Genomic DNA, 26446 nt, shown 5'->3' with positions numbered 1-26446 from the left:
GATCCGATCACAAATTAAGCAGCCACTTTCCACTTTGGGAATCTAGTTTTTCTGAGTATATTTTTACCCTCCATCTATCCTTCTGTTAATCAACTTTCCCTACTTTCAGTCTCAAAAGTCTCAGCCTGTTTGTGGGTCCAGCATCATCGATCTCGCGGAATATCGTGAATTGTAATAGTACCAATGGATGCTGAGTAGACCGTAAATCATAAAAGTCGACTAAGTCGATTAAAGTTCCCCACCCAGTTGGGTCTCGACCATTAGTGGTGCACTTGAATATTCACCCAATCACAACTCTAGACTCACCCCACCCAAATATCACTAGAACAAACAGAGCAAACACTAAAAAAAAAAAAAAAAAAGATTATGTCTGTATGATGGTCTGCGGCATATCAAGTTAGACATAAAGCAAACAACACAGCTACAACCATGACAGATCTACAAAAGACTCCCTTCGTCAGGGAGCTCGCATCCAGCGGTATGTCCCAAAATCAGTCCAACCCCACCTCAATCGCAGCTGTCCACTTCGCGCACTCCAACCCAAAGCTAACCAGTTATCGCAGACAAGAAAATCCGGGACAAAGCAACCGACTCCCTAACTCTCTTCCTCCGCTCCAGAGCCGACCTCTCTCTCATCGAGCTTCTCAAACTCTGGAAGGGCCTGTTCTTCTGTACGTCCCGCGCTGCTCCTATGCCTACATACACCCAAAGTTGAAATCCAATTGTATATCGAGAAAACTAACAAACGACTCAAACCAGGCTTCTACCACTCCGACCGCCCACTCACACAACAAGCCCTCGCGCGGAACCTCTCCTACTCGCTTGTCCCGACTATCCCCCGCTCCGCCGTCCATCGCTTCCTGCGCGCATTTTGGATCACCATTGGCCGAGATTTCCATTCGCTGGATCGGTTGCGACTGGACAAGTACCTGATGCTGATCCGTTTCTATGTCGGGGTTGCATTTGAGATCTTCCTGAAGGGCGCGCAGCAAAAGGTCGCGCAGGACAAGGACAGCAACAAGAAGCGGAAGAGGGAAGCCGAACAGAACGGAAAATCGAAGAAGCGGTCGAAGGGAAAGAAGCAGAGCGAGGTTCTCGAAGAAAAGGAAGAGGAGCAGAATGATGAGACTAAGTGGGCGGAATTGGAGTCGTACATCTCAATCTTGGAAGAGGGCCCGCTCTGTCCGCTTAACTTTGACCCCGACCAGCCCCCTACTGATGAGAAGAAGGATTATGTCGCCATGCCCCATGGCCCCGATGGGTTGAGGTATCATATTATGGATATCTGGATTGATGAGGTGGAGAAGGTGCTTGAGTTCGAGGAGGGGTCTGATGGGGTGCGGAAACCGAAGGGTGATGTTCCAGTTGAGCTGCTTTTGAGACCCATTGAGAAGCTGCGGGCCGACAGCCCGTATAAGCCTGTAAGAACTCGGGCGAAGGAGACTTTGGAGGATGAGCGATTGATTGAGTGGGGATTCCGGACCCGGAAGGTTGATTCGGATGAAGAGGATAGTGACGAGGAATGGGGTGGATTTGATTGATTTCCATGTCTTACTAGAAAATTTGATGTCTATTGTGGGATTCCATGGTGTTGATTTTTTATATACAATTATAGCGGTCACCATTTTTTCTTTCTCTTCTGAAATTAAAGGCTCTTATTGCTGGTTCGGAGATGCAGATACAACAACAATTGTCTTTCCATGAACTCTATAGTAAAGTGTATACATCACGAGCTGTAGTTGTTAGTCAGTTCTGGCTAACGGTATCCAGCTAGCAGAGCCCTAAACTAACTGCATTAAAAGCATGCCTGTGCTTCCTCGAAAGTCTTGCGCGCGGGTATCATAGAATGACAAGACCAGTAAAAATAAATATATGTATACAACCAAAAGACATCACTGGCGACCTGTTTCTCCATTGTGTCCTTTGTTACTTGAAGGGACTGTGTCAAGGACATCACGGTCTCGGACCCTCTGCCTCATAGAGATGTCCCGATTTAGAGAGTACCGTACCGAGACCTCTATGGACTTCAGCCTGGAAGGCTTCGAATGGGATGCTTTCACCGTCAACGCTGATATAGCCTTCCTTCTGACGAGGGACCAGGCGGTAGGCAAAAGCTTTGCGGATCTTGACATCGGGCATATCAAAGAACTCATTCTCGGGGATGGCGGTCATCATCTTGAGGGTCGTAGTACGAGGGATTGTTCCGTTAATGGTGACAATGTCCATCAGCCCATCGTTGGGCACGGAGGCGGGGAAGAAATTTGTGTCCTTGGACACAATAGCCATTTTGCCCGCGTAAAAGTTACCCATTTCTTCGCCTGGAATGACTTCCCAATCTTTGGGAAGATCATCCTGGACCGTGCCGTACTTAAGCTCGGGAAGACCCTTGGACTGTCCTGCAGTCTCTTCGGGGGAACGAAGCGGAGCTGGATTGTGTGCGTATGTATTATAATGGTCTTTGATCGCCTTTTTGTCATCAGTCTCCACCTTGATGGCGAGGTCGCATGGGTACACCGTCCGTTGCATGATGCGTACAAGGAAACCGTATGTGAAACGGTGAGCTCCCATCCATCGGATGTTGTCGGTTCCTAGGTCCGATTCCGCGATGACACCGAAGGATTGAGACAGGAATGACAGTGTGCGAGAATTCCCTTGCGTAAGCGAGACCAGATCCATCGGCGTTCTCAGGCCTTTGACAATCGCAAGCGCTGCCACTGAAACATTGCCCGTGCCACAAAGGTTCCATGCCATGGCATTACCAGAGCCGCAGGGGACCATGGCGACGGCTACTTTTGCCAGTGCTTCTCCAGCATTCGGTTTCTTTCCTAGACCGTTGAAGACCTCGTACGGTAAACCATCACCGGAGCAGCAAACGATAGCATCGTAGGCGTCAATGTCGATTCGCTCCACGATCTCGGTGGCGTGGCCTCGATGTGTTGTTTCCTGCACATCCACTACACAGCGCGCAGCGGCGAAGACCGGCGCTGCATGTTTGTGATAGCTCTTAGAAGCTGCACCTTTACCGCCAAATGGGTTGATCAGAACCTTAAGTCTTTTGTACCGTTGTGCTTCGCCATATGCAAGGTCTAATAATTGCGAAACCCATGCCTGCGCACTTGCCTTTTCTTTCTCGGTGATCGGGTACTCGAGGGCCGTCACGGAAATGCTGTCTTTGGTAGCAGCTTGGGCATAAGTGATGGTTAGGCCCGCAGGGGAAAGATCGGCATCAAGAATATTATACAGCCCAATGGAATGGGTAGTTTTCGCTGTTATAGATACAGTCAGTCAGATTGAACCATATTCTTTTGAGTCGACGCGAGATAAGTTCCCCTCCGAATTGGAGTCAAGTAAAACGCGACGAGACAAAAAATCAAGAAAATCAAGAAAAGAAAAAAGGAAGGTATTCGGTGCGACATACATGACTTGGCCAACAAGCCACAGCATGCGCGCTGATCTTTTGACTTTGGGCGCTCGTCTGTAGCACCAGAGTTAATCAACAAGGAACTCTACGAGCCATTGATTCCTAACCACGTACCGACAACGATAAGGGAGTCGCCCCCGATAGTAAGGGAAACCGATTGTGCAACTGTCAGAGTTGAATCGTGCTGTAGCAATTGTTGAGAATCCGGCCGATCCGCATGATTGTTGGAGGGAGAAGTCATAATGTTACGTTAGGAAGCGGAAATCGCATCCTACCGAGGGGTGGGTAAAGGGAAAAGAAAAAATAAAGGAACGACTCTGGCAGGGAGTGATCAACAGGGCAGAGAAGGAGAGAGGAGGTTCAGTAAGTCAAGAATAATAATAAGTTACTGGAAGTAACGACGGAGTATGGACGAGCCGGGCGGAGTTCAGGAAAAGGCTAACTAAATAATTGATTTTTTGTAAATGTCAAGAAAATTAAAATCCCAATGGACTGACTTGGTTTCATTTAAATGTTGCAATGGCCCACCGGTTCCTTCGTACAAGAACTGGCCTTTTTCTATTTCGAGTATTTCTTGCGCCGTTCTGAACCTGACACGGCGGATCTCCCCTTGCGATTCGTTTTTTATTCTTACTTGTAGTATTGTCCCTTTCCACATCCCTTCAATATAAGTCCGTCTACTCGACTCCTCTCTATCAACTTCCGGCACTTCCGCGCATATAAATTACTCCACGTTTGACATGCGCTGCAGAACCACAGCCATTGCCGATTCCCACCCATATCTCTTTTTGAATACCAAGCCCAATTATTGGGTCATTCTTCCTCTCCATGCGTAATGAACCGCTCCTGAAACCAAGTGGCCCTTCCGTTGCATCCTCACCCAGGGTTTAGGCCGTTTCCACAGCCGAGGCATCAGCGATCTGCGGGGTGTGGAGACACTTAACAACTTGAACATAACATTGGTGATTGTGCATAATACATTATTATTGTACGATCCACTGATGGTCAATTGATATGTTAACAAGCAGAAACAACCCAGGAAACCCATTGAAGATCTATTTGTAAAATTCTTTCATTTCAAAGAGGAAAAAGTCTTTTCTCATCCAGTACAACACGGTAGAAAAAGGAAAACACGTATAGTCAAGAGATTCGTCCATCAGAGTCACACTGAAGAGAGAACAACAACGCAGATCAAATACAATAGATACTATGATAATAAGATAGAATGTAAAAGGGTAATCAACTATTCAAGCGCTGGTCAACATCAATTAGGCAGCCGAGGCCTTGAGGCCTTTCAGGGATCCCAAACTCAATGCCAGTCCCTGTGAACGGCTTCTTATCCGCACAAATCCAGTGATCGGTCCGTCGTCTCCTTCCTTCTCGATGCTCAGGTTTGCAAGTGCGTCCTCGCCTGTGACACCGTTAGCCCTCGTCCGACGAAATACTACCATCACGCGGGTGAAGTATACATACCAAATACGCTCCGGGCATATAGATTAGCACTCAAGAATCGACAGTCTCCCTTCAGCGATGCTTCTGGCGTCAGGCATGACATGTTGGTGCTGTCCATGAGTTGCTTGAGGAATTCGCGGAGGCTCTTCGCCTTGGAGTTGATGTTGACCTTGTTCTCCCACTCGAATTCGGTCCACATGGTCCGGAACTGAGTCTCGGTGCAGTGAGCCGGCTGGATGTAATCCATAATGTCGGCATGAATGTCGTTGAGAATGACGACGTGCGACTCAGTTGAGCTGGCGCCATCATACACGATGTTACCAAAGATGACACCCGTGTCCGTGGACGATACCTTGACTGTAGCCTGCACATTCAAGAAATCGCGGGGTCCGAGGTTGTGGGTCGCTGGTCGTTCGACAACCTTCAGGTCTCCAAGTGTCGCAAACTCGACGGACAGGTTTTGCAGGGTTTCCAGAGTTTGGTTGACCAGAAGAACGTCCAGAACAATATCAAACTGGTGAACGGTGACGTAGGCCTCGGCATAGACGGGATCTGAGAAACCAGTGAGTTGCACCACACGGCTGAGCTTCGAAGAGACAGTTTCCACCGTGGAGTCCCCGCCGGTGGCCTTGGCCAAATCAAGCTCAATTTCCTCCGCGCCCTCAAGAGCGTTCTTCTTGGAGAATTGTCGGATGGGGATAGCATCATCAATCTGCACAGCACTCTTGGCCTTCTCGACCGCCTCCTTAGCCGCTCTCTTCTTGTCCTCCACCTGGACCATGGCCCGGAATGCCTTCCGGGTGTCCTCCAGAAAGGTGGTTTCTAGTTCCTTTCTCTCGGAGAATTCAGCAAGCGAGCGTACACAGCACATGATACGGTCCACTGAGTCCTCATCGATAGGGGCTTTAACGAAATGGGATTGGCCGACACGAATGATCGAGATCATGATCAGCATTGCCTCCGCACGCAGTGCGTTTGTCCGAGCAGCATCCTCGGAAACTTCAGAATGGCGCATCACCAATTTCGTCAAGGTGGAAGAAAGAACGGTTGCTAGGTAGTAATCACCGTCCAGGATCAATTGACGGAGAGGGGGCTTCTGAGCAGCTTTGACGGCTTCAAGCCTGGCTGCAGCCGCGGACTGGCTAGTCAGAGCATTCTCAGTAGCATACGTGCCATCTGCCAACACCTTCCTAGATCCTGTTGGCGCCGAAGGTTTAGCATGGCCGTTGGCCTGTTCCTTGAGTGCACTGTCTTCTGGGGTTTCGTCAAGCAGCCGCTGCTCCGAGGCCAAGATAGGGATTTCACCCAAGCTAGCTCTGATCTTCTTCCAGGCTTCACGGATGTCTTTCTCCTCCAAAGAGTATTCACCGACAACCCACAAGACACCGCGGTAAACCTTTCCGGCACGGACCTCACTCAAAGTCGACACCAGGCGATCGACGATGGAAGCGCGCAGGTTAGGGAACTTCTCCACGACCTCCTTGACGAATGAGATCACATCTACGGCAGAGTTGTTGTTAAAGTCTGCAATGAAGTCCATTAGAAGATCAACGACGCTAGCAGCGATCTCCGAGAATTTAATGGCACAATTGTGTATCGATTGGATAAGCAGTTGACGATACTCGCTATTCTACATAGATTGTCAGTTGGATGCTCTTGTTACAAAGGAGTCGGAAACATACCTTCTCGTATTGCTCATCTACAGTCTTGGCAAGCTCCTTCTTCAGCAGCATGACAATCTCTTCGACATTCTTGCTGGAGACCATCTCCAATGCGATGCCGAGGGCCTTCCGCCGAACGTCGATATCCGGGCTGGAAAGGACGCGTAGAATTTCCATTGTGAGATCCTCCAAGACACCTTCGTTGCGGATCCTCAGCTGGTCAACCCGATCAAGAACAATGAGCTTCACATTATTGTCGGCCTCTCTGATGCATAACTCGATCAACTTTTGGGCAGCTGCCTTAACGGCCACTGGGTTGCTGGTAAGAGCAGTAAGGGATGTTGCAGCTTCGTAAATCACGGTACTGGTTGAAGCGTCTAGGAGATCGAAGATCAATTTCAGGTACCTCGCCTGCCGGTAGTTAGCAGCCTGTAGCATCCTTCTGCTCTTCGACGACCCACCTTGTTCTGAGCGTTCTGCACCGCATCTTTCCTGATAAATTCGAGCTCCGCCAGCTGAAGTAGTTCATCCGTATTGGGAATACTATCGAATGTAGAGGCCAAGTACTCTAGGGCTTTCTGATGACTGATGGACATGAGAGCCGCGAAAGCATTGCGCTTGCACGTGCCGTCAGTCTCGGTGTCGAGGAACGTCTGGATGAGTTCAGGCGCATCGGGAATAAGAGCTTCCGAATGTTGGAAAATAGAAGCAACAGCCCACACGGCGTTCTTTCTCACATAGGCATGACGGTGTTCCAAGCATGAGCGGGCTGACGAAAGGAGGGGTTCAATGAGTTCCGGTTCTCGGAGCTTGCACAGAAAACGAAGGGTGTTGCCTCGAATATATTCGTTGGGGTGCTGAAGGTCATTGCGAATACCGTTGCTGCGTAGATGAATGTATATTAGAGCAGCCACCCACTAACGGCCGAATGGAATGCCTTACCAAACCAGGATCATCTCCTGCTTCAACTTGCCATTCGCATCGAGCTTCGGGCAGATTTCGTAGTAGAAGTACAGCAGTTTCTTGAGAGGTTTGCTCTTCGAAGGCATCACAAATCGAATAATGTGCATCAACAGCTGGGCCATTGGATCTCCATTGAGCATGATCGTGATGATCGTCCTCATCGTCTCCTGCTTAGTTTCATCATTGCCCTTCTCCAACTGCAATTTCAGGTCCTGTATGGAAGGCTGATCAGCCGTGTTGTCCAGATGGACAAGACTGTATGCATTTTCTAAAAACGACGCCATGGTGACGAGGGTTTGTAAAATTGAGCGGCCGTGGCAGGAATGGGATAAGGAGGGAGGAGAGCTAAATGTGGTCAGTACAACAGACTATTGTTATTGATTGGATCCTTCAGGGGAGGCGGGCAGGGAGAAGTACCGGAACTACTCTCCTCAAATGTATGAAGCAAGCGGAAGGAAGGAAATTAAAAAAGCAATTCGACTCCCCTCACCAGCCTTGCATTCACCAGTATGTAATGTTGATCTGAGAATCAACGTTGTCCATTTGCGCGGCGGAGAGCGCAAGCTGTCCGGAGTGTGTGGATGACTAAGCCCCCATCCCGTGCAAAGGCCCAACTCGACCCAGGCACCGGCCGCACCTAATTTACAGCCAACGACTTGTATTGTCTGCCGCAGCTGTCCCTGGTGGAGAGAGCTTGGAGAAGATGTCGACACAAAATCAGAACGAACCCTTCTATCTTCGCTACTAGTAAGAACTGGATTCTCGTTAGCCCAGGTTTCCTCAGCTGCTGACAGTCCCGCAGCTCAGGTCACTCTGGGCGGTTCGGACATGAATTCTTAGGTTGGTTTGCTATGACATACTGGCTCGCTATTCAGGTACTAATTATTACTAGAATTTGATTTCCGTACCCTTGGTGATGGTCGCAGTGCCGCCGTGCGGTACGCAAACAACTCCAACTATCGCAATGACTCGCTTATCCGCAAAGAAAGTGAGCGCCAGGGAAAGAACTCGTCGTGAGAAACTACATTGTCGCTAATGGGAATGCTATAGTGTGTGTGAGCTCGTCGATGATTCAGGAGATCAAGCGGATTATTAGGGAGAGCGAGATCATCAAGTATGTGATAGGTTACTATGTTTAAACCTGAAATGGGATGTTAATGCGAAACAGGGAGGACGATTCCAAGTGGCCCCAGAAGAACAAGGACGGACGACAGGAACTCGAAATCAGACTTGGAAATGAACATATCTCCTTTGAAGTACGTTTCTAGCCCCGGAGTGTTTGGCAGCAAAGGCACAATTGTTAACATACACGGCCTTGCGCAGACCGCGAAAATCGGTTCGCTGGTGGATGTGACCGAGTCCGCAGACCCAGAAGGTCTTCGGGTTTTCTACTACCTTGTCCAGGATCTCAAAGCTTTCATTTTCTCTCTTATTTCTCTTCATTTCAAGGTAATACCAGATTCTCTGAAGTTCGAGGACACCGCTCTGACCGTGATTTTCCGCCTCGCAGATCAAGCCTATCTAAACCGGTACTTCACAAATGACATGGGGCTGTTCAATTGAGGATCAAAATAGGGCGTTTTGGATGATGAGGCAAATTAAAGCTCGAGAGTCAATTTCGCAATACATATACAACGGGCAGTGATGACGCAATGTTATAGCTGGCCACAGATTTCTACCAAGTGTGTAGCAGAGAAATAAATACCCATCTGATGACCTGATGAACTATGTGTAATTGTGATCGTTGAGTAATTGTATAGTTTTGTATAAAGAAGAATGAAAAAAATAAAAATAAAATAAAAAATAAGGGAGAAAAACAAAGAATTTCAATCAAAGGGGTGGAATGGAATTGTAGACCGTAAGCCAATAATGGAAATAGGAATGAATGCCTGGCGGTGACCTGAAGGCCAAGGCCCGCCAGGAATTATCCGCCCCAAGCGCTTGGTTTGCCTCCCCCGCGCTCGCATGATCAGCGGGCTTATCCCTTTTGGGAAGTGCGTCTTCCGCCCCAGACTTCATGAGTCGAATGGACTTCCATTCACAACCCCTTTCACATCAAACCTTCTCTTTCATCTCTTCTTAGTATTTCTCTCGCATTGTACTTACACATAGCTGGCCTGTTTTTCTTGTCCTGTCGTGTGAGACCCTTCTACCAGCCGGATCCGATGTCATTCCTTTTCTGATTCGCCTCAATGCCGACCCCGAGTGACAACACACCAAGCCTGAATGCCACATCGATCTCTGAAGAAATCTCCACTCGGACAACATGTCCGCCTGAAATAGAGAGGCTGTCGTCCTGGCGAGACTCACCTGAATCTACCGTGGCGGAGGGCGATGCTCCCGATAATGCCCTCTCCCCCACCATTGCCTCGGCGCAGTCCGTGCTGACTCGGTCGGATGATGTTGCTATAACTCGTTCAAATCCGGATGCATTAAAGGCCAGTGCTGTGCCTGGAACCTCTGCCAAGAGCATGGAAAAATCCGACGAAGATGCTGCTGCGGGAAGATTGAGTCCTGCTGGGGAACCGCCACGCTCCTCCAACCAGCCGTCTTCTGTTACTACACCTTCCACTAGTGCGCTTTTGAGTTATGAATTCTCAAATATACGGGTATGCGACAATCGGAATTATGTCTTGGTCTGGTTCTTGTACTGACAATTGAAGCTTTTGCCTAATTACACATCGTCCTTTCTGCGACCCGGTAGTAAATTCACTGGCACGCAGCAGTCAGACCGTCAGATATACAATGTTGATGTAGAGATCAAGCATGTTGATATGGTTGAATCGTATCTTTGTGGTTATCTTAGAATTCAAGGTCAGTACCGTATCCCCACAGGATTACGACTACCCTAGATGGTCGAGCCTGACCAATTGCGCTTTATATGCAGGTCTCACGGAGGATCATCCCACCCTTACTACGTTTTTCGAGGGAGAGATTATCGGAACAAAACACACATTCAAGACTAGAAATGAAGCATGGGGCGCTACGGAGAAGACCGATATGCATCACTGGGCGAGATTTCCAGCTTGGAGGCCGTTAGCTAAGCAGGCAAAAAGACCGGATTTCACGTACCGCAACTTCGCTCAACGCGAACATATCTTCATGCGATGGAAGGAGTACTTCCTTGTACCCGACCATCGTGTAAGGACAATTTCAGGCGCAAGCTTCGAGGGCTTCTACTACATCTGTTTCAACCAGGTGGAAGGGACCGTGACTGGTATATACTTCCATGCAAAGAGCGAGAAGTATGTGTCCCAATTACTAGTAAAACTTCCCCTTAATTTTCCGATACTGATAAATTAGTTTCAATAGGTACCAGCAGCTGGAGCTCAAACACGTTCCGGATCACGGTTGCACCCCTGCTATTGAATTTCGTTGATACCAATTTCTATGGCGCGGGACAACGTTCTGGTCATCAAGTCCCTCGGCCTTTACCTTCTACGTTTTTAATTGCCTCTATTGCCTCCTTCTAATTCTCTCCACTAGTTCCTGCCTGTGATAAAATCCACGGTGTGGTGCTCCCAAAGCACAGGAATGCTTGTTTTCTACCCTCCCGCTCCCTACATCAGACACTTGATTCATGGTTTTACGATGGCTGTTTTCTTAAATTGGCGTCCGCGTTGGTTCTAGGGTTCTAACTATCACCCCATCTTGTGTTTCTTCCTTCCATCTTCTTGGTCTTTGTCTTTTATTCTCGATTCACACTGGGGCCATTGTGTGCGAATAGGTAGCGTTATCTGAAGGATCTCGGTTCAACACGTTTGGGCTATTTGTCACATTTCATTCATTTTCCTCGGACCTGAATAGTAGTCATATTCTATCCTTTGCTGATCATATATGCATATACGAGTGTATACACCGAAACAGATATCCCGCCATCATGTTGACCTTCGTTGACTCAGCATGGTGTGAGAGGAAGGTATCTAGATTTACCTTTGAAGTTTATTTCAGTTTCATGCCAGTTTTTTTTTTTTTTTTTTTTTTTTTTAAAGCACGCTGAGACTAGAGGTTGAGAATATGTTGCTAACGTAGTAGACTGGGGGTTCATTTATGGGATATGCGAAACATGGAGATGCAGACTAAGATCAAATTGAGCTTTGTGTATGGCAGACCCGTAACACCATGCCTAGAACCAAGTAGAAGAAACCGGCGCTAAAAAAAAAAAAGGAACACATCACACGTTAAGGATTGGCGGGAAGAACATGCTTTAGTCATTGTATAAGGGGTATCAAGCGCAATTTGTTGATGTGATGAGGGGACAGTTTTGTGATCATGTGCGAAACTTTTCGGGCGAAGATAGAAAAGGGTAAGGAAAGAGAGTGAGACGAAAAGTTCTTTAGGAACAAAGAGTGGGTTAAAATGTACATCTAATTGAAAGTAACGAGGGATGAAAGATCACATATAGCTGGAATTCTGACGGCTGCCCGAGGCGGAACTGCTTATGCTGCCACTGTGGTCACTGTTAGGGGTTGGTGGTTCAAGTACGACCTGCTGTCTGATGGAGACTATCCATTCGTGCTGCAGTAATTCTGCTGCAGTAGGTCTCTTCAAAGGATCGCATTCGAAGCACCGGCGGACAAAATCGATGCCCATGTCACTGAGTTGATCATGGGTCGGTAACTGGGGCTGATTTCCTTGGGCAATGTTGTACATGATGGCCCATTCGTTGTCCAAGGCGGACCAGGGACGACGACCAGTCGCCATCTCTAAGATTACACATCCCAAGGACCAAATATCAACGGCCCCTTGGCGGTGGATCAGCTTGTTAGAGTCGCCGCGAATCACTTCGGGTGACATGTACATTGGTGTTCCAGTCATTGTTTTCTGGTTCTTGCCCCTTTGGTTCGCAATCTGGGCATCTTTCGGCACTATTGCCTCCTTATGACCCGCTGAGGTGAACGCGTCCATGGGAACAACAGTCCTGCCTTGGCGAGCAATAATCTTGGCCGCACCAAAGTCAACATATTTAATAATGCCGTTATGGTCTAGCAGGATATTCTCCGGCTTAATATCCCTATGGACAATACCAGCCTGGTGCAGATATGCCAATCCTTCCAGGAGCTGGAGGGCATAGACCATAATGACAGTTTCGTCCTCAACACGGCCGTGCTCAAGCAAGCTAGCAAGGGACCCACCCGAGCAATACTCCATGAAAATATAGACTTTGTCGCGGTGAACTTCGATGCCGTGGTATGAAACGATATTGGGGTGGTCCAACACCTCGAGAACGCCCATCTCGTCGCGGATCTGCTGGGCAATTTTGGGGATGAGCTGAGGATCTTGCAGTCGAATTTCCTTGACTGCCATGAGATAATTGCTATCGAGGTTGATGGCGGCATAAACCGAGCCGAATGTTCCACCGCCGATGAATTGGCCTTGTTGCCATCGAAGAGTGACATTGGTGGCAGACGATGACAACACGGCGAGAGATCTGTCGGCTTCATTAGATCCTTCCAGCACTCTTCCTAGGGCCTGGCGTTTCGCATCTTCTTCCACCCTTCGGTCTTCAATATCTTCTAGGTGGGTTAGACGTTGCTCACGAACAAGCTTAGTCGCTTCTGCATCTGTCAGAATCCGACCGGAGCCAAATTTCCTTCCGCCTGCACGCTCCTCCATGCGCTGCTTTTCGGCCTGAGCTGCACGTGAAGACCGAGCACCCATGATATCGAAATGAGATATAAGAAGCGACATGCACCCGGCTACCTTCTGCCTCAAGAGAGCAAATTGAATATCATCCATGGACAGAAGATGCCTGCTGGAGGTTATAGCCATTGCGAACTCCAACGCTGATACAGCCCACTTGAAAGTTTTTCTATCAGCGGCGTCACAATCATCACAAATGAAAGATACCCAGTCGAGTGACAACTCTACGAGTCTGGCGCTATTCATTGCACGCCTGTTCGGATCAACATTAGACGAGCGCTTGCCGAATTCAGTAGCAAAGGCGTAGCACGCCTGAATGAGATCGTGGTTTTCCACCCCCCTTTCTTTCAGTTGATTTCTGATAATCGCTACACTATCCATGATAGTCATAGACAGCTTGAACGAGATCTTCTTGATCTTGTTCAGTTCCACATTCACTCGTCCAAGATTTGCGCGTTGTTCGATGGTCATGTCAAGCTGCATTCCAGTCAACTGAGACAGTTCCTGTCTTGCATTAGACAGGCGTTGTTGTGTGCCCTCAACGACGAGACGCAGTTTGCCCAGCCGTAGGTCGGTAGGTTGCTCCAACAGGCCAACCTGCATTTCTTTGCCAGCCCAGTTCAGAGGCTTCTCCGGACGAATTACGAGGATATATGGCACATGAGGCGAGTCTTTGGGGACATCCTCCTCACGAAAAGACGTTCCTAAGATAGCTCGAATATCGCCGGGGCGATTCCACAACGCATGATGCGCAAATAGATACACCCCTTTTTGCCCAGTAGATGCATTTGACTTGATCAGGAAGTGGTCCGAGATCAGAAGCGACTCAAAGAATTCATAGGAAGCGTCTGCCGGAATATTGTATTCTGTAGCATTCTCGAAGAGCTGTCGAAGGAAACGGGAGAAACGGTATAGCTTTCGTTGGCGAATCCGGGTTGAATCCAGGACGCTCTTGTAACGTTTGTCCATGTCGGCCGGGTCCTCATTTTGGCGAGTTACCAGTTCTCGTTCAAAATGGATCATCAAGCGTTGGAGGGATTTTGCGGTCAATGCACTATTTGCTTGTCAGTTACAAGGACACACATGTACACTACGAATTAGGTGCTATACCTGAACTGTTCGGCCACTTCGATATCTCCACCTTCAAGTTGACGACCAATGTGATTGGAGAATTCCCAATCTTGTTCGAGAATCTCTGCTTCTTTGAATGTGTTTTTATTCGCATTTAGTTTCCAATTCAGGAGCCGGAAGTAATACTTCAAGGCATCTAGAACGACCGAGTCGAAATTCTCGTCAATGCAAGGGGGCAGGTCCCAGCCCGGTTCTGGTTTCGCGATATCCAAATAGCGTTGCTTGAGGTCGACCGCAACCCTCATCAGAATCTGAAATTGCGAAATCATTTGGTCAACCAAGATAGGAGATTGCTGTGCAGGGTCCCTCATATTTTTAGCATAAGATAGTCGGACACGGATGATTTCTTGTATGAGACGCGATGGGAAATTGATCAAGGTGAGAAGTTCCTCGATGTAGGGAGGCAAGTGCCGTTTGGCGAAAGAGTTTGCATTTTCAATCAAGGTATTTTTAGCTTTCTGAATGACTTCACTGACGCCATGAAGCATATTGTGCTTCCCTTGAAGGGTCTTCAGGCCGTCCTCTTTCATGATGCGGTCGAGGAATGACGACTCGTCGGTAAGGTCCCTGTTGACAGACTTGGCTCGCACCTTGCTAAAGTCAAGCTCATCGTTACCGACCCACTTCTGTAAGATGGCAAGCTCGGTATTGATAAGAATTGTAGTGTTATGCCATGCCAGCACAGCTTCACGACTAGAGATAAACTCTTCCGAGGCGACGCGGGGATGGGCGGCTTCCAGTTCCTTTTGTGTTGAGTAGAGCATTTCACATTGCTCAATCTGTGCGACGATGTCCTCAACTTGCTTGATTGGTGGCTTACCAATCTCCGTTTCACCCTTGATCTCAAACTTGATGATCTCCTCAATTATCGGCCCAAGACCAGAACGGGCCTCCTCGATCAATTTCCGCTGCATGGCAATACTCCGCCCACATGTCCTGGCCCTGACTCCCAGCCATATTGCGTTATTTTGCGCCGACGACCGCTTCGTGTCGGTGGACCCTAGAAGTCGTTGCTTTTCCTGCTTCACCACGTCTCCCTTCAAGACCGAAGCCAGCATAGAATGCCATTCGAGTCTTTCCTGGTTCTTCGGATTCTTCAGCTCCTCCAGGGTTGGTTGGTTATCATCCGTTAGAAAAAGTTGAATATCGGGGTCGTAAGCATCGTCTTCAAATGGCACCTCTGACGACGGGGACGGTTCTTCTAAGTCGGAATCACCGACTATGCTCATATTTTGGGCCTCATCAAAGTGGCTGTACCACGCCTGGGGATCCGCACGAATCCTCTGAACATATGCCTTCTCCTGGGCTCTGTACTGAGCGTTGGGATCCCGTCTGGTGTTCCGTTTCGTCGAGGAGGATCTCTGGCGGTCATTCTGGAAGCTGATGTATTGGGGTGGACGGCGCTGGGGGGCGTAGGTATTGGAAGGTGTCCTGGCGGGACCTGCGGGACGTTGAGGCCTCACATCCGACACTGGGAGACCGTCGGCGGACGGCGCCTTTTCAAGCACAGCTGGAGTGCCAACACTGGAGCCGCGTGGACGCGAGGTTGTGGAGCTAACCCAGGATGGAAGACCCGAAGGAGGCGGCGAGGAGGAAATTGTGCTAGCTGGCGTTTGTACTTGGCCATCAAACGAGTCTGTGAAATTCGAGTTCGATCTGGCGTAGGATTGTTGGAGAAGCTCATCGGATGACCCTGAGCCATCCGAGTCATTGTTGTTCATGTCAGGGTGCTCCATGGTCTCCGATCCACAATCCTGATGAGCCTCCACGTTTCGCATGGACTGGACGGCGGAGTTGATGAGGAGGAGCTCATGGTGGATTAGATAGGGGTCTGTGGCGGTGCATGTTCTATCAAACTGTGGCGGCGTCCGTGAATTGATTACTAATCACCATGAGTACTTTTGCGACAGGTACGTTCGACAGAGTACAGGACAGCAACGCATTTATCTTACTTGTGCTGCAGAGAACTTATTCATTATATGCATCAAACTGTATAGATACTCCAATTAGGGGGAGTGCCCATGCCTCTGATTGTCCTGCACCTATGGAGTACAATACACAGAAGTTTCAATCCTTGGTAAACATTCAGAGTCGATCAAATCCTACAGGAAACTGTCCAGCATGACAAATCCATTGCGTCTGTAGGCCTGAATATATACATAGTACGTTTCAGACTTTGAAGTCAGAGAAAACAAGCTAAAAGATCGATAGTAACATGCATCAAAGGCGATACCATGTTGATCAGTGGGCCCGAACGCTCGATTTAGCGTGTGCGGGTCTCACGATATAAGAAAGCCGTCTGGGATTTGACCTCAGGATGAACATCTGGGGAAGTCTTACCGGTAAGGGTCGCTACTCAAGTCTGATAGTTGCTGTACCATGATTCTTATATTCTCCCAAACAGGTTCACTTATGGGACTGAGCTGAAAGAACTCAACGTTGTTCTCAGGTTATACGCCGTACTTGTCATATTTGGTCCGTCTTTCATCGAGGTATATGCAGCTCCTCCCCAAGCTTTTCGATAGTCGGAGAATGTAAGCAAGGCTCTAGATATCCACAGGTGCCCATGACCTGAACGAGTCAATGGAGAGTGTTTGAATCAGTCAATACTACTACTTCTAGCAGTATTGATGCCAAGGGCTGACGGTGCCAAGGCCGCACTGCGCCTCGGGATGCCGAACGGTCAAGCCCACCTCTGGCCAATGGGAGCTTAAATGCTTATCTCTACTTCATCCTCCATGTCTGTCAGAAAAGTACCTAAACCAGACAGTGGACGTGGGCGGAGTAGCTCGAAAGGAGAGGCAAGGAGACAGGTACCCGGCCCACCAGATATCCATAAAAATCGATGTCCCTTTTTTTTTTTTTTTTTTTTTAAAAAAAAAAAAAAAAAAAAGCAGGCTGAGAGGGTCAAGATGGGTCCCTTAGGGCTCTAGTCAAATGGAGGAGATGATGTTCTTCTTACTTACTCCAAAAGACCCTCTGAATTGTCCAACCGTAGTAAACCGATATCAATGAATTGCATGTTCTTTACAACCCGATATCAGATCTGAGAACGATGATGTCTATCGATAACAGTGCAAGTCAGTGACTGTAATAACAATGTGTGGACGGTACTGAGATGATAAGCCACCACGGCAAGTAATGATTGGCCCCCAGGAGGGTTGATAACGAGCTGATACGAGGCATTCGAGCTAAAGGGAGTTGATGAGACTGTCAGCGACTTCTAGACTGACAAACAAGGCACTCCTCTCAAGAGGGAATTGGGCACGATTCAAGTCCAGTGAAGGCTGTGAAGCACATAATATTCCTATATTGTTATGACATGGACAGAGTGACAGAAGCAACCCGCATGAAGATCACTCACTCCACTCACTGGCGGAATCAACTGACAGCGATACATACATGACTCGAGGTTTATTGATTTTGATTTGAATTGATTTATCTCGTCGTTATCTATCTTGCATATTGTCGAGCTCCTTGATTGGCTGTGACGGTTCCCTATCTCTGTACAGGTCCAATTGAACTTGAAGGCTGAAGCTTCCACACTTTCAATCTGGCACCGAACCTCCAGACTAGTTCTTCTTATTCTTGCCAATCGTGTCCAAGTCCCCGTGGAAATGTTCCTTCGTTCCCCCGTGAGGAGCTTCCGCCGAGATCGCTCCACAAGCCTCTCTCACCCAGAGTATCAGAAAGATTACGGACAACTTGTTAGCAAAAGAGAAATAAATCAATTCAGATTGCCACAGGACTATCTATCGGAAAGTTTCTTATCCACCCCCGGAAGTAATAGTCAGATGAGCACTGGCTCAGAATCCTCCCCATCTGTATCCACTTGCCTGTCTTCGGGACAGTTCTTGGCCTCAGGGCTGGCTCCTTTGATATCGGATGATGCCAATCAGTGATTGATGATAGTCAAGGTGCATCCAATAGTGGACTGGGGCCTGTGTCGAGACGGAAGTATGTGACTGGTACCGCCGACATATTTATGACTCCTGCACCCTGTGCCCCTTGAAGTCATATTTTCCCTCTTATCGCCCCGACGCCACCCATCCTCTTCTCTCTACCTTGGGATCAAGTTTTTACACCTGTCCAATTTTGCTAGAGTTAATCCAACTGGTTGCCTACCGGTCGAGTGTTCCTTCGAGTATCTTCATCAGCTCAGCACATCTCAGCGGACAGGATACTCGCTGTTCAGCGACAGCCACGGTGATCCACCTAAGCCACTCAGTTTCAGATTGCTTTGCGGTATTCGATCCGCGCATCACGATTCGCAATGGCAGAATACCCTGTGGCCTACAATGGGTCGGAAACTGGGACCGGAGGGGACTCCTTGACGGAAGATCTGAACATCTACTACAGCGTTTGTTGCGCCCAGTGAACAGCACTTACGAACGGCTCAACTAACTGCCGTAGTCCGGTGATATCGCATGGGTTATTGTATCGACGGCCCTTGTCTTGCTGATGATTCCTGGAGTCGGGTATGAAAACCCCAGGCCACAAAGTCCAGCCCTACACAAACAAATGCTTTGCTGATCATACAAGGTTCTTTTATTCCGGTCTTGCCCGTCGGAAGTCGGCCCTTTCCTTACTATGGCTATCGATAATGTCTGTCGGAATAGTCTCCTTTCAATGGTTCTTCTGGGGCTACTCTCTCGCTTTCTCTCATACTGCCGGAAAATATATTGGTGACTTGAACAACTTTGGGTTCAAAGGTGTTCTGGGCGCACCGTCTGTTGGCAGCGCCAAGGTCCCAGATCTCCTGTTTGCTGTCTTCCAGGGCATGTTCGCATGTATTACGTGAGTCCCAGAAAAGTCCAGACCTTATTTAACTATCATCACCATACTGACAATCAACCAGTGTGGCGCTCGCAGTTGGTGCTGTCGCAGAGCGTGGCCGCATGCTCCCCTGCATGGTTTTCAGCTTTGTCTGGTCCACCATCATCTACGATCCGATTGCATGCTGGACCTGGAACTCGAGTGGTTGGGTGGCAAACCTTGGTGGTCTTGATTTTGCGGGTGGTACACCCGTTCACATTGCCTCTGGTTGCACTGCATTGGCATATTCGTTGATGCTTGGAAAGCGCCGCGGACACGGCACCCACGAGCTCAACTATCGCCCGCACAACGTAACACATGTGGTCATCGGTACTGTATTCCTCTGGGTCGGATGGTTTGGATTCAATGCCGGCTCCGCCTTGAGCGCCAACCTCCGTGCCGTCATGGCAGCCGTGGTGACCAACCTCGCCGCCGCCGTGGGTGGTGTTACCTGGTGTCTTCTGGACTATCGATTGGAGAGGAAGTGGTCGACTGTGGGTTTCTGCTCCGGTGTGATTGCCGGCTTGGTGGCTATCACCCCCGCGTCGGGCTTTGTCACTCCCTGGGCTTCATTCATTTTCGGTGTCGTGGGAGCCGTCGCTTGCAACTATGCCACGAAACTGAAGTATGTGATCAAAGTTGACGATGCGCTTGACATCTTCGCGGTCCACGGGATCGGAGGTCTGGTAGGCAACCTTCTGACTGGACTTTTCGCTGCGTAAGACGACCCATGTCCTCCGTATGTACAACAGCTAACATCGCTCCAGTGATTACATCGCTCACCTTGATGGTTCTACCACAATCGCCGGCGGCTGGATCAACCACAACTACATCCAGCTAGCTTACCAGCTTGCCGACTCCGTCACCGGAATGGCATACTCGTTCTTCGGAAGCTGCATTCTCCTCTTTATCATCAACATGATCCCGGGTCTCAGCTTGCGTGCCCCCGAAGAAGACGAGATCATGGGCATTGACGACGCCGAGATTGGCGAGTTTGCCGTAAGTCGCTCCTTAGGGTAGAGTATCGATAGAATGGCGTTCAACTGACATGAGAATAGTATGACTACGTCGAGATTACCCGCGATGTCATCAGTGCCGCCAACAGTGAGAACGGCGAAGCTGCTTCCAAGCGTAGCTTGACTCCAACCGGCAACGAGACGGCCATAGAGACCAAGGCTTAGCCGAGCCCTTGCCTACGTTTTGGCCTTGATACCTTTCTCCACATTTTTATTTTCTTTATACTAATCATCGTATCATCGTGCAAGGTTGCAGGGTGGTTGTCACCTTGATAGCCCGCGGAGATACGTTTGTACATACTTATACACCCACTCATTCTTTCCCAGATTTCCTTATTGTCACTTCTTCCCATTTTGCCTTGCTGATTGAGAAAGCAGTACATGCCAATACTGTCTTGTCTCCGAGGCTCCCATCTTCATTTCTGATCTCCCTTTCCTTTCTTTGCAGATACCCTTCTCTACCCTGATGTTGACATATATTTTATTTATTTTCCTTTTTACCAATTTATTCCACTTACCTTTGACTTTCTTCAGTGTGAACTTCAAAATAACCTATCCCAAGAACAACATAATCCAACTCCAAAACGGCGGAATCTCAACCACCTACCCAAAATAAATAAAACAAAGATCAAACCTAAACAAACCAATCATGCCTCTATCAGAAAAAGAAACCAAAGATGTCAAAGTAGAAGTGAACACCCCTCTTGCAGCCCACACGTTATATAAAGCACACGCATATGCGCGCACTCTTGGAAATAATCCAAGCCCCAAACAGGGCCCTACGCCAGCTCTAGCACGCCTTTCAGATGGGAGTCTGGCATCGACATTCTTCCTTATAGTCAACTGTACCTCCTATTACTACCGTCAACGGACTTGGTCTTGGTGTATGATTACCAGTATGAAGGGGTTACTACCGCTTACGTGAGAGCCGAAACAATGATCTTCACACCTATCTCGACTACGCAGAAACGATCTTATTTGCAAGGTCTTACGAAGTCCAGGTAGAGTATCTCAAAAGGACAACGAAACGCAAAATCATTCTTGGTACATAAACACACAAACATTGCTCTAGTCTATCCAGTATCAGCCAGCATGCTGATACCCGTGCGGTATCTACTATATCAAACAGAACAAAAACGCAAATGCAAAACACAAACACAAAGAGAAACACACTTTCCCCGTCTTCACTTCCCGTGTCGGTCTTGTCCCGATCGCAATCAGGAGTGCTGACTGTGGGGCTTAAGAGGAGGGCTCAGCGGAAGGCGTGGGAGAAGGAGAGGCCGAGGGGGTAAGAGAGGGAGAAGCGGAGGGAGAGGCAGAAGGAGAAGGAGACGAAGAAGGCGAAGGAGGGGAAAAGACGATGTTTCCATTGAAGTGGCACTTCTTCCCATTCTGGGAGCCATCAACGTCATGACAATGCCAGTTGGTGTCCTCGGCGGCATCATCGACGGTAAGCGAGAACCCCGAGGTGCCGTTCACCCGCTGGACCTGCAGGGTGAAGGTGGAGATGTCGTCCACACCTTCTGGGAACCGGACGAGGTAGGCGCCGTCACCGGTGCGAGCGTTTGAGGGAGGGTTTCCGGGGCGTTCCCTGGCCATGTATGTTAGTTAGGTCATGGAGGGGAGGGGAGTAAAGCGCACCAGATCACGTTGGCATTGATAGGCGCCTTGTTGTAGTTAGGGTCGCTGAGGCTGAAGGTGACAAATCCCTGCTGGTCATTTTGAGAAGCAGAAAAGGCGCTGATGACGACGTCTTTCTGGGCTCGCTTGCCAGGGACGGCCAGCGCAGTGCCGGCAGCCAGGAGGAGGGTGCCGATAGTGGTGGCCTTCATTTTGGTCGATGATTGAACCTGTCAAATGACGAGGAAGTAGAATATAGAGAGTGAGGACTGGCTAAGTTATTGAGGATTGAGTGACAGACAACAGAGCTGTATTGTTGATGACGGTTATATTCAAGACGAGGATTAGCAGGCTTTTATATCCCAGTGACTCCATGATTACAATCTTCACAATAGCGGCAGAGTACAGATTGTGAGATGCACTCAGCCCATTTTCTGTCTCAGCATGCATATACTAATTCCAAGCTCAAACGGCTGTGGCTGAACCTCGACACTTGTCTCAGGCCTCCCAAAATCAATAGGGACCATCCACGGCCATGTTCAACGACGATCACTCCGAGTACAGCAGCCCTAGTACAGTATAAGTTAGGCTGATGTGAAGCTTTGTGGGTACGTCATCTTAGGCGTCTCACCCTGCAGCCTGGACTAAACCCCTGACGAAAATAAGCATGCTTAATATAGCAGCTCTGCTCAGATGCGATAATGTGAGATTATGGAAGAGCATCAAATGTCCCACTCAGGACTGATAGACTTTCTGCACAGTTGTTGTTGACCTCGTTGGGATAGACGTTCAGAACCAGTGCTCTCTCTTTACTTAATATCCACATTTAAGTGATTTTTAGAGAGCATGATATTGAAAGGCGATTCAAAAATAAGGTTCGGCTAACGGTTCGTCAGCTTCAACACGACGGGGCCAAAAGGACTGGAGGAGAGTAAGCATCAATTTTACCAAAGTCGAATTGATCTTGTAAGTTATGTGTTCCTACATGACTTGATCGATACAAAGCAGCATCGAACCAGGCCCAAAACAGCAACCGCATACCCCGACTAAGAAGGGTTCCTGAATTGGAAAAGGTACCAACTCAAACAGGATCAACTAATCCCAATCCAGTACTGCAAAAGAGAGCACCGGTTCAGCCCTAACAACCCCGCAGACTCAACATTACCAAGCAGTATACTTCGCATTCTCGATGGTTCCGATTCGTATATTCAAGATGGGAATAATTAGTAAACCAAAGTAAAATCTCTGATATTTAGAAGCTGAAGAATCCAGTCCCCAGCATCTGGAAACATGCCATTCTGGCCTTGATTGACCTTCAATATATATAGTCCATACTAACGCTCGCCTTCTACCCTTCATACACCAACGGAAAAAAAAAAAAATAAAATAAAATAAAATAACTAAACCGCCATGCCTTGCCCACCAAGACTCCTCGAGCAGAAAACCCCCGTAAACCCCATCGGCTACGGGGCAATGTCCCTCAGCGCCTATTATACCAACACGCCCGAGTCGGACTCCAAGCGCCTCGCCTTTCTAGATCATATCTACGCCACAGGGCAACGCTTCTGGGATACAGCGAACAATTACGGCGACAATGAGGAATTAATCGGCAAGTGGCTGGCGCTGAATCCTGAGAAACGAAAAGATATAGTCCTGGCAACGAAGTTCGGGCAGGTGGGTGGCGGAGCGGGGAGAAATGATGCAGAGTATGCGCGAGAGTGTTGCGAGAGGAGCTTGCAGAAGCTTCAGACCAGTTATATCGATTTGTACTATGTACATCGGGTCGATACGGCGGTTCCTATTGAGAAGACCGTGCAGGGGCTGGTGGGACTAGTTCGGTGGGCTCCCCTTCTCTCTTTTCTTTTTCGAGGGAGCTGATCGGGACTGATGTTGTATGGTAGAGAAGGGAAAATTCTCCATCTTGGTCTTTCGGAGGTGTCGCCTCAGACTCTTCGGAGAGCTCACGCTGTGCACCCCATTGCCGCGGTACAGATGGAATACAGTCTTTTTGCGTTGGATGTCGAAAAGCCCGAGACTGATCTACTGAGCACCACGAAGGAGCTCGGCGTCGCGCTTGTGGCATATTCACCTCTAAGCCGGGGTCTATTGTCCGGCCGGCTTAAGAGTCCTGACGACCTAGAAGAGGGTGATTTTCGAAAGGGAATACCACGATTCTTTCCAGAAAACTTCCACAAGAACCTGGAGCTGGCTGAAAAGTTGCATGCCATTGCGGCCCGGAAAGGCATAACGGTAGGCCAGTTGGCCCTTGCGTGGTTGTTGGCGCAAGGCGATAATGTCATTCCCATACCAGGGACGAAGAGTATTGACTACTATAATGAGAATATGGGAGCATTGGAGGTGGAGTTGAGTATGGAAGATCTGTGTGAGACTCGAGCAGCAGCGGAAAACGCTGATGTCAGGGGACATCGATATGCAGCGGAGACGTCCCCGAGCTCTTATTTTGTGGATACACCATCATTGTAAAGCAGAGTAATTAACTGATTGTATTTGGTGAATTAGGGCTGTACGAAATACTGCACCAGTTGGTTGCTTTGGAACTATGTGCTGTTTGATTTCAATAGTCTCAAGGCTCTATAGGCCTTTCGAAATTAAAAACAGGAATGTAATTAAAAACGCTCTGACAAAATAATGTAATGACCAAGACCCGTGAGCCAGGCCAGAGCCACAGAGAACATGGACTTATCAAGGGTATTGCTGTCAGATCTCAATCCGGGTCTTTAGTGACTGGAAGATATTTACTCGTGCTCAAGGGGCTCCTCCTCCTCGAGGCTGCAAGCGGGTTAGCACAGATACATAAGAGCAGGGCCAAAGGGAATCACTTACTATTCCTCCTCGCCCTCAGAGATGGAGGCGTCCTGGTACTGCTGGTACTCAGAGACAAGGTCGTTCATGTTGCTCTCAGCCTCAGTGAACTCCATCTCGTCCATACCCTCACCAGTGTACCAATGCAAGAAAGCCTTGCGACGGAACATAGCAGTGAACTGGTCGCCGACACGCTTGAAGAGCTCCTGGATGGAGGTGGAGTTTCCGATGAAGGTGGAGGACATCTTGAGACCACGGGGAGGAATGGAGCACAGGGCGGTCTGGATGTTGTTGGGGATCCACTCAACGAAGTAGGTCTGGTTCTTGCTCTGGATGTTGCGCATCTGGTCCTCAACCTCCTTCATGGAGACCTTTCCGCGGCTAAAAAACAAGGGTCAGTTTTAGAACAAAAGAGGGAAGAACAAATAAAAATAAGGCCACCTACAAGATGGCAGAGCAGGTGAGGTAACGGCCGTTGCGGAAGTCAGAAGCAGCCATCATGTTCTTAGGGTCGAACATCTGCTGGGTCAACTCAGGAACGGAGACGGCACGGAAAGAGTGGGCGCCACGGCTGGTCAGGGGAGCGAAGCCGACCATGAAGAAGTGGAGACGAGGGAAAGGAACCATGTTGACGGCCAACTTGCGAAGATCAGAGTTGAGCTGACCGGGGAAACGGAGACAGGTGGTCACGCCGGACATGACAGCAGAGACCAGGTGGTTCAGGTCACCGTAAGAGGGGTTGGAGAGCTTGAGGGTGCGCATGCAGATGTCATACAGAGCCTCGTTGTCGATACAGAAGGTCTCGTCGGAGTGCTCAACGAGCTGGTGGACGGAAAGAGTGGCGTTGTAAGGCTCAACAACGGTATCGGAGACCTTGGGGGAGGGGACAACGGAGAAGGTGGCCATCATGCGGTCGGGGAACTCCTCACGGATCTTGGAGATCAGGAGAGTACCCATACCGGCACCGGTACCACCACCGAGGGAGTGGGTGATCTGGAAACCCTGGAGGCAGTCGCAACCCTCAGCCTCGCGACGGACAACATCGACAACCTGGTCAACCAATTCGGCACCCTCGGTGTAGTGACCCTTGGCCCAGTTGTTACCAGCACCGGACTGGCCGAAAACGAAGTTGTCGGGACGGAACAGCTGACCGAAGGGACCGGCACGGACGGCGTCCATGGTACCGGGCTCAAGATCGACGAGGACGGCACGAGGGACATACTTGTTTCCGCTGGCCTGGAGAAGCGGTCAGGACTTGCAAAGCGTTTTTATAGCGGCTGAAAAATTTGAGGTACGCACCTCGTTGAAGTAGACGTTCATGCGCTCCAGCTGGAGATCGGAGGAGCCATTGTAACTATCCTTCCTGTCAGACCCATCCGAAACTCTTCCAATGCCATCTGGTCGTCGTTCGTTCGAGGTGTACACGGGTTGTACTTACACACCGGAGCCGTCGAGGCCGTGCTCCCCGGAGATGGTCTGCCTGCAAAGGTATTAGCAAACACGTGTCAGACACGAGAATGATATATCCGAGCTCATGTTTCTGCTGAGGCCCTACGTCCAAAGCATATTGACTCGGGGGCATCGAGACATACCAGAAAGCGGCACCTATTTGGTTACCCTATCACCAATATCACGTTTAGTATCCGTCGCCATGGTCCTCCTAGACATCAAATCATAGTCGAACTTACACACTGACCGGTCTGAAGGTGAACCTATATGATGAAAGAAACTCCGTCAGCAAACTTATATTGTTGGAGAACGGGTGGGGTCCTATCAGGGGGGTATCCCCAATAGAAACGCGTCTGAAGAGGGGAACCGGGGGGTAGGAAGCAACTTACGATCTCACGCATTGTGGAGGGAATATTGACGGTGTTGATATGAAGAGGTGGTTGGAGAGAAGG

The 26446-nt window shown here is 49.0% G+C and overlaps 10 protein-coding genes across 10 annotated transcripts; 5 read left to right on the top strand and 5 right to left on the bottom strand.

The window, feature by feature from the left end:
- Nucleotides 1–429: 429 nt before the first annotated feature.
- On the top strand, nt 430–1701 carry BDV37DRAFT_255542 (ribosomal RNA processing 1 family protein; the record flags this gene model as incomplete). The annotated part of the gene is made up of 3 exons (XM_032082739.1): nt 430–478; nt 564–671; nt 760–1701. Coding segments are annotated over 3 exons (935 nt in total), but the record flags the coding sequence as incomplete, so codon positions are not given.
- On the bottom strand, nt 1680–3869 carry BDV37DRAFT_255541 (putative sphingosine kinase (SphK)). Its single transcript, XM_032082738.1, has 3 exons — nt 3536–3869; nt 3419–3475; nt 1680–3266 (listed from the first exon to the last, which is right to left on the bottom strand). The coding sequence occupies exons 1-3, from the start codon at nt 3660–3662 to the stop codon at nt 1954–1956; spliced, it is 1497 nt and encodes a 498-aa protein (XP_031938597.1). The 5' UTR covers nt 3663–3869; the 3' UTR covers nt 1680–1953.
- A 648-nt stretch (nt 3870–4517) lies between these two features.
- On the bottom strand, nt 4518–8024 carry BDV37DRAFT_255536 (coatomer subunit beta). The gene is made up of 6 exons (XM_032082737.1): nt 7915–8024; nt 7477–7842; nt 6996–7416; nt 6556–6945; nt 4895–6503; nt 4518–4832 (listed from the first exon to the last, which is right to left on the bottom strand). Exons 2-6 carry the CDS (start codon nt 7779–7781, stop codon nt 4690–4692), a joined length of 2868 nt encoding a protein of 955 aa, XP_031938596.1. The 5' UTR covers nt 7782–7842; nt 7915–8024; the 3' UTR covers nt 4518–4689.
- Nucleotides 8025–8155: 131 nt separating this feature from the next.
- On the top strand, nt 8156–9233 carry BDV37DRAFT_255534 (mago nashi family protein). Its single transcript, XM_032082736.1, has 7 exons — nt 8156–8244; nt 8300–8337; nt 8390–8485; nt 8548–8611; nt 8666–8753; nt 8821–8946; nt 9008–9233. Exons 1-7 carry the CDS (start codon nt 8201–8203, stop codon nt 9020–9022), a joined length of 471 nt encoding a protein of 156 aa, XP_031938595.1. The 5' UTR covers nt 8156–8200; the 3' UTR covers nt 9023–9233.
- Nucleotides 9234–9493: 260 nt separating this feature from the next.
- Nucleotides 9494–11458, top strand: BDV37DRAFT_255524 (GID4/VID24 family protein). The gene is made up of 4 exons (XM_032082735.1): nt 9494–10106; nt 10161–10311; nt 10385–10742; nt 10810–11458. Exons 1-4 carry the CDS (start codon nt 9690–9692, stop codon nt 10874–10876), a joined length of 993 nt encoding a protein of 330 aa, XP_031938594.1. The 5' UTR covers nt 9494–9689; the 3' UTR covers nt 10877–11458.
- Nucleotides 11459–11718: 260 nt separating this feature from the next.
- Nucleotides 11719–16058, bottom strand: sskB (putative MAP kinase kinase kinase SskB). Its single transcript, XM_032079552.1, has 2 exons — nt 14251–16058; nt 11719–14194 (listed from the first exon to the last, which is right to left on the bottom strand). The coding sequence occupies exons 1-2, from the start codon at nt 16047–16049 to the stop codon at nt 11893–11895; spliced, it is 4101 nt and encodes a 1366-aa protein (XP_031938593.1). The 5' UTR covers nt 16050–16058; the 3' UTR covers nt 11719–11892.
- Nucleotides 16059–18359: 2301 nt separating this feature from the next.
- On the top strand, nt 18360–20509 carry BDV37DRAFT_184624 (ammonium permease MEP2). The gene is made up of 6 exons (XM_032079550.1): nt 18360–18631; nt 18685–18749; nt 18814–19068; nt 19130–19804; nt 19854–20085; nt 20145–20509. Exons 1-6 carry the CDS (start codon nt 18545–18547, stop codon nt 20265–20267), a joined length of 1437 nt encoding a protein of 478 aa, XP_031938592.1. The 5' UTR covers nt 18360–18544; the 3' UTR covers nt 20268–20509.
- An 832-nt stretch (nt 20510–21341) lies between these two features.
- BDV37DRAFT_285829 (uncharacterized protein) lies at nt 21342–21934 on the bottom strand (the record flags this gene model as incomplete). Its single annotated transcript, XM_032087802.1, has 2 exons — nt 21342–21693; nt 21744–21934. 2 exons carry the CDS (start codon nt 21932–21934, stop codon nt 21342–21344), a joined length of 543 nt encoding a protein of 180 aa, XP_031938591.1.
- Nucleotides 21935–23132: 1198 nt separating this feature from the next.
- BDV37DRAFT_285828 (NADP-dependent oxidoreductase domain-containing protein) lies at nt 23133–24206 on the top strand (the record flags this gene model as incomplete). The annotated part of the gene is made up of 2 exons (XM_032087801.1): nt 23133–23560; nt 23624–24206. 2 exons carry the CDS (start codon nt 23133–23135, stop codon nt 24204–24206), a joined length of 1011 nt encoding a protein of 336 aa, XP_031938590.1.
- Nucleotides 24207–24478: 272 nt separating this feature from the next.
- BDV37DRAFT_285827 (tubulin beta chain) lies at nt 24479–26395 on the bottom strand (the record flags this gene model as incomplete). The annotated part of the gene is made up of 8 exons (XM_032087800.1): nt 24479–24512; nt 24567–24926; nt 24991–25781; nt 25845–25899; nt 25984–26025; nt 26138–26163; nt 26234–26257; nt 26384–26395. 8 exons carry the CDS (start codon nt 26393–26395, stop codon nt 24479–24481), a joined length of 1344 nt encoding a protein of 447 aa, XP_031938589.1.
- Nucleotides 26396–26446: the final 51 nt, after the last annotated feature.

The sequence above is a fragment of the Aspergillus pseudonomiae genome, assembly GCF_009193645.1.
Source record: "Aspergillus pseudonomiae strain CBS 119388 unplaced genomic scaffold BDV37scaffold_66, whole genome shotgun sequence".
Lineage (NCBI taxonomy): Eukaryota > Fungi > Ascomycota > Eurotiomycetes > Eurotiales > Aspergillaceae > Aspergillus > Aspergillus pseudonomiae.
The sequence above is the reverse complement of the archived record's forward strand: the minus strand, read 5'-3'. Positions and strand labels throughout refer to the sequence as shown.

Coding starts and splice junctions, on each gene's coding strand:
- BDV37DRAFT_255536 (XM_032082737.1), bottom strand. CDS start 7,781: ATGGCGTCGTTTTTAGAAAATGCATACAGTCTTGTCCATCTGGACAAC. Junction 7,417..7,476: donor CAGGAGATGATCCTGGTTTG/GTAAGGCATTCC, acceptor TCATCTACGCAG/CAACGGTATTCGCAATGACC. Junction 4,833..4,894: donor ATATGCCCGGAGCGTATTTG/GTATGTATACTT, acceptor ACGGTGTCACAG/GCGAGGACGCACTTGCAAAC.
- BDV37DRAFT_255534 (XM_032082736.1), top strand. CDS start 8,201: ATGTCGACACAAAATCAGAACGAACCCTTCTATCTTCGCTACTA. Junction 8,486..8,547: donor CTCGCTTATCCGCAAAGAAA/GTGAGCGCCAGG, acceptor GGAATGCTATAG/TGTGTGTGAGCTCGTCGATG. Junction 8,612..8,665: donor AGGGAGAGCGAGATCATCAA/GTATGTGATAGG, acceptor AATGCGAAACAG/GGAGGACGATTCCAAGTGGC.
- BDV37DRAFT_255541 (XM_032082738.1), bottom strand. CDS start 3,662: ATGACTTCTCCCTCCAACAATCATGCGGATCGGCCGGATTCTCAACAA. Junction 3,476..3,535: donor CGACTCCCTTATCGTTGTCG/GTACGTGGTTAG, acceptor CTGGTGCTACAG/ACGAGCGCCCAAAGTCAAAA. Junction 3,267..3,418: donor TGGCTTGTTGGCCAAGTCAT/GTATGTCGCACC, acceptor TATCTATAACAG/CGAAAACTACCCATTCCATT.
- BDV37DRAFT_184624 (XM_032079550.1), top strand. CDS start 18,545: ATGGCAGAATACCCTGTGGCCTACAATGGGTCGGAAACTGGGACCGGA. Junction 19,069..19,129: donor GGCATGTTCGCATGTATTAC/GTGAGTCCCAGA, acceptor ACAATCAACCAG/TGTGGCGCTCGCAGTTGGTG. Junction 19,805..19,853: donor CTGACTGGACTTTTCGCTGC/GTAAGACGACCC, acceptor ACATCGCTCCAG/TGATTACATCGCTCACCTTG.
- BDV37DRAFT_255524 (XM_032082735.1), top strand. CDS start 9,690: ATGCCGACCCCGAGTGACAACACACCAAGCCTGAATGCCACATCGATC. Junction 10,107..10,160: donor ATGAATTCTCAAATATACGG/GTATGCGACAAT, acceptor TGACAATTGAAG/CTTTTGCCTAATTACACATC. Junction 10,743..10,809: donor TTCCATGCAAAGAGCGAGAA/GTATGTGTCCCA, acceptor TAGTTTCAATAG/GTACCAGCAGCTGGAGCTCA.
- sskB (XM_032079552.1), bottom strand. CDS start 16,049: ATGCGAAACGTGGAGGCTCATCAGGATTGTGGATCGGAGACCATGGAG. Junction 14,195..14,250: donor GAAGTGGCCGAACAGTTCAG/GTATAGCACCTA, acceptor ACAAGCAAATAG/TGCATTGACCGCAAAATCCC.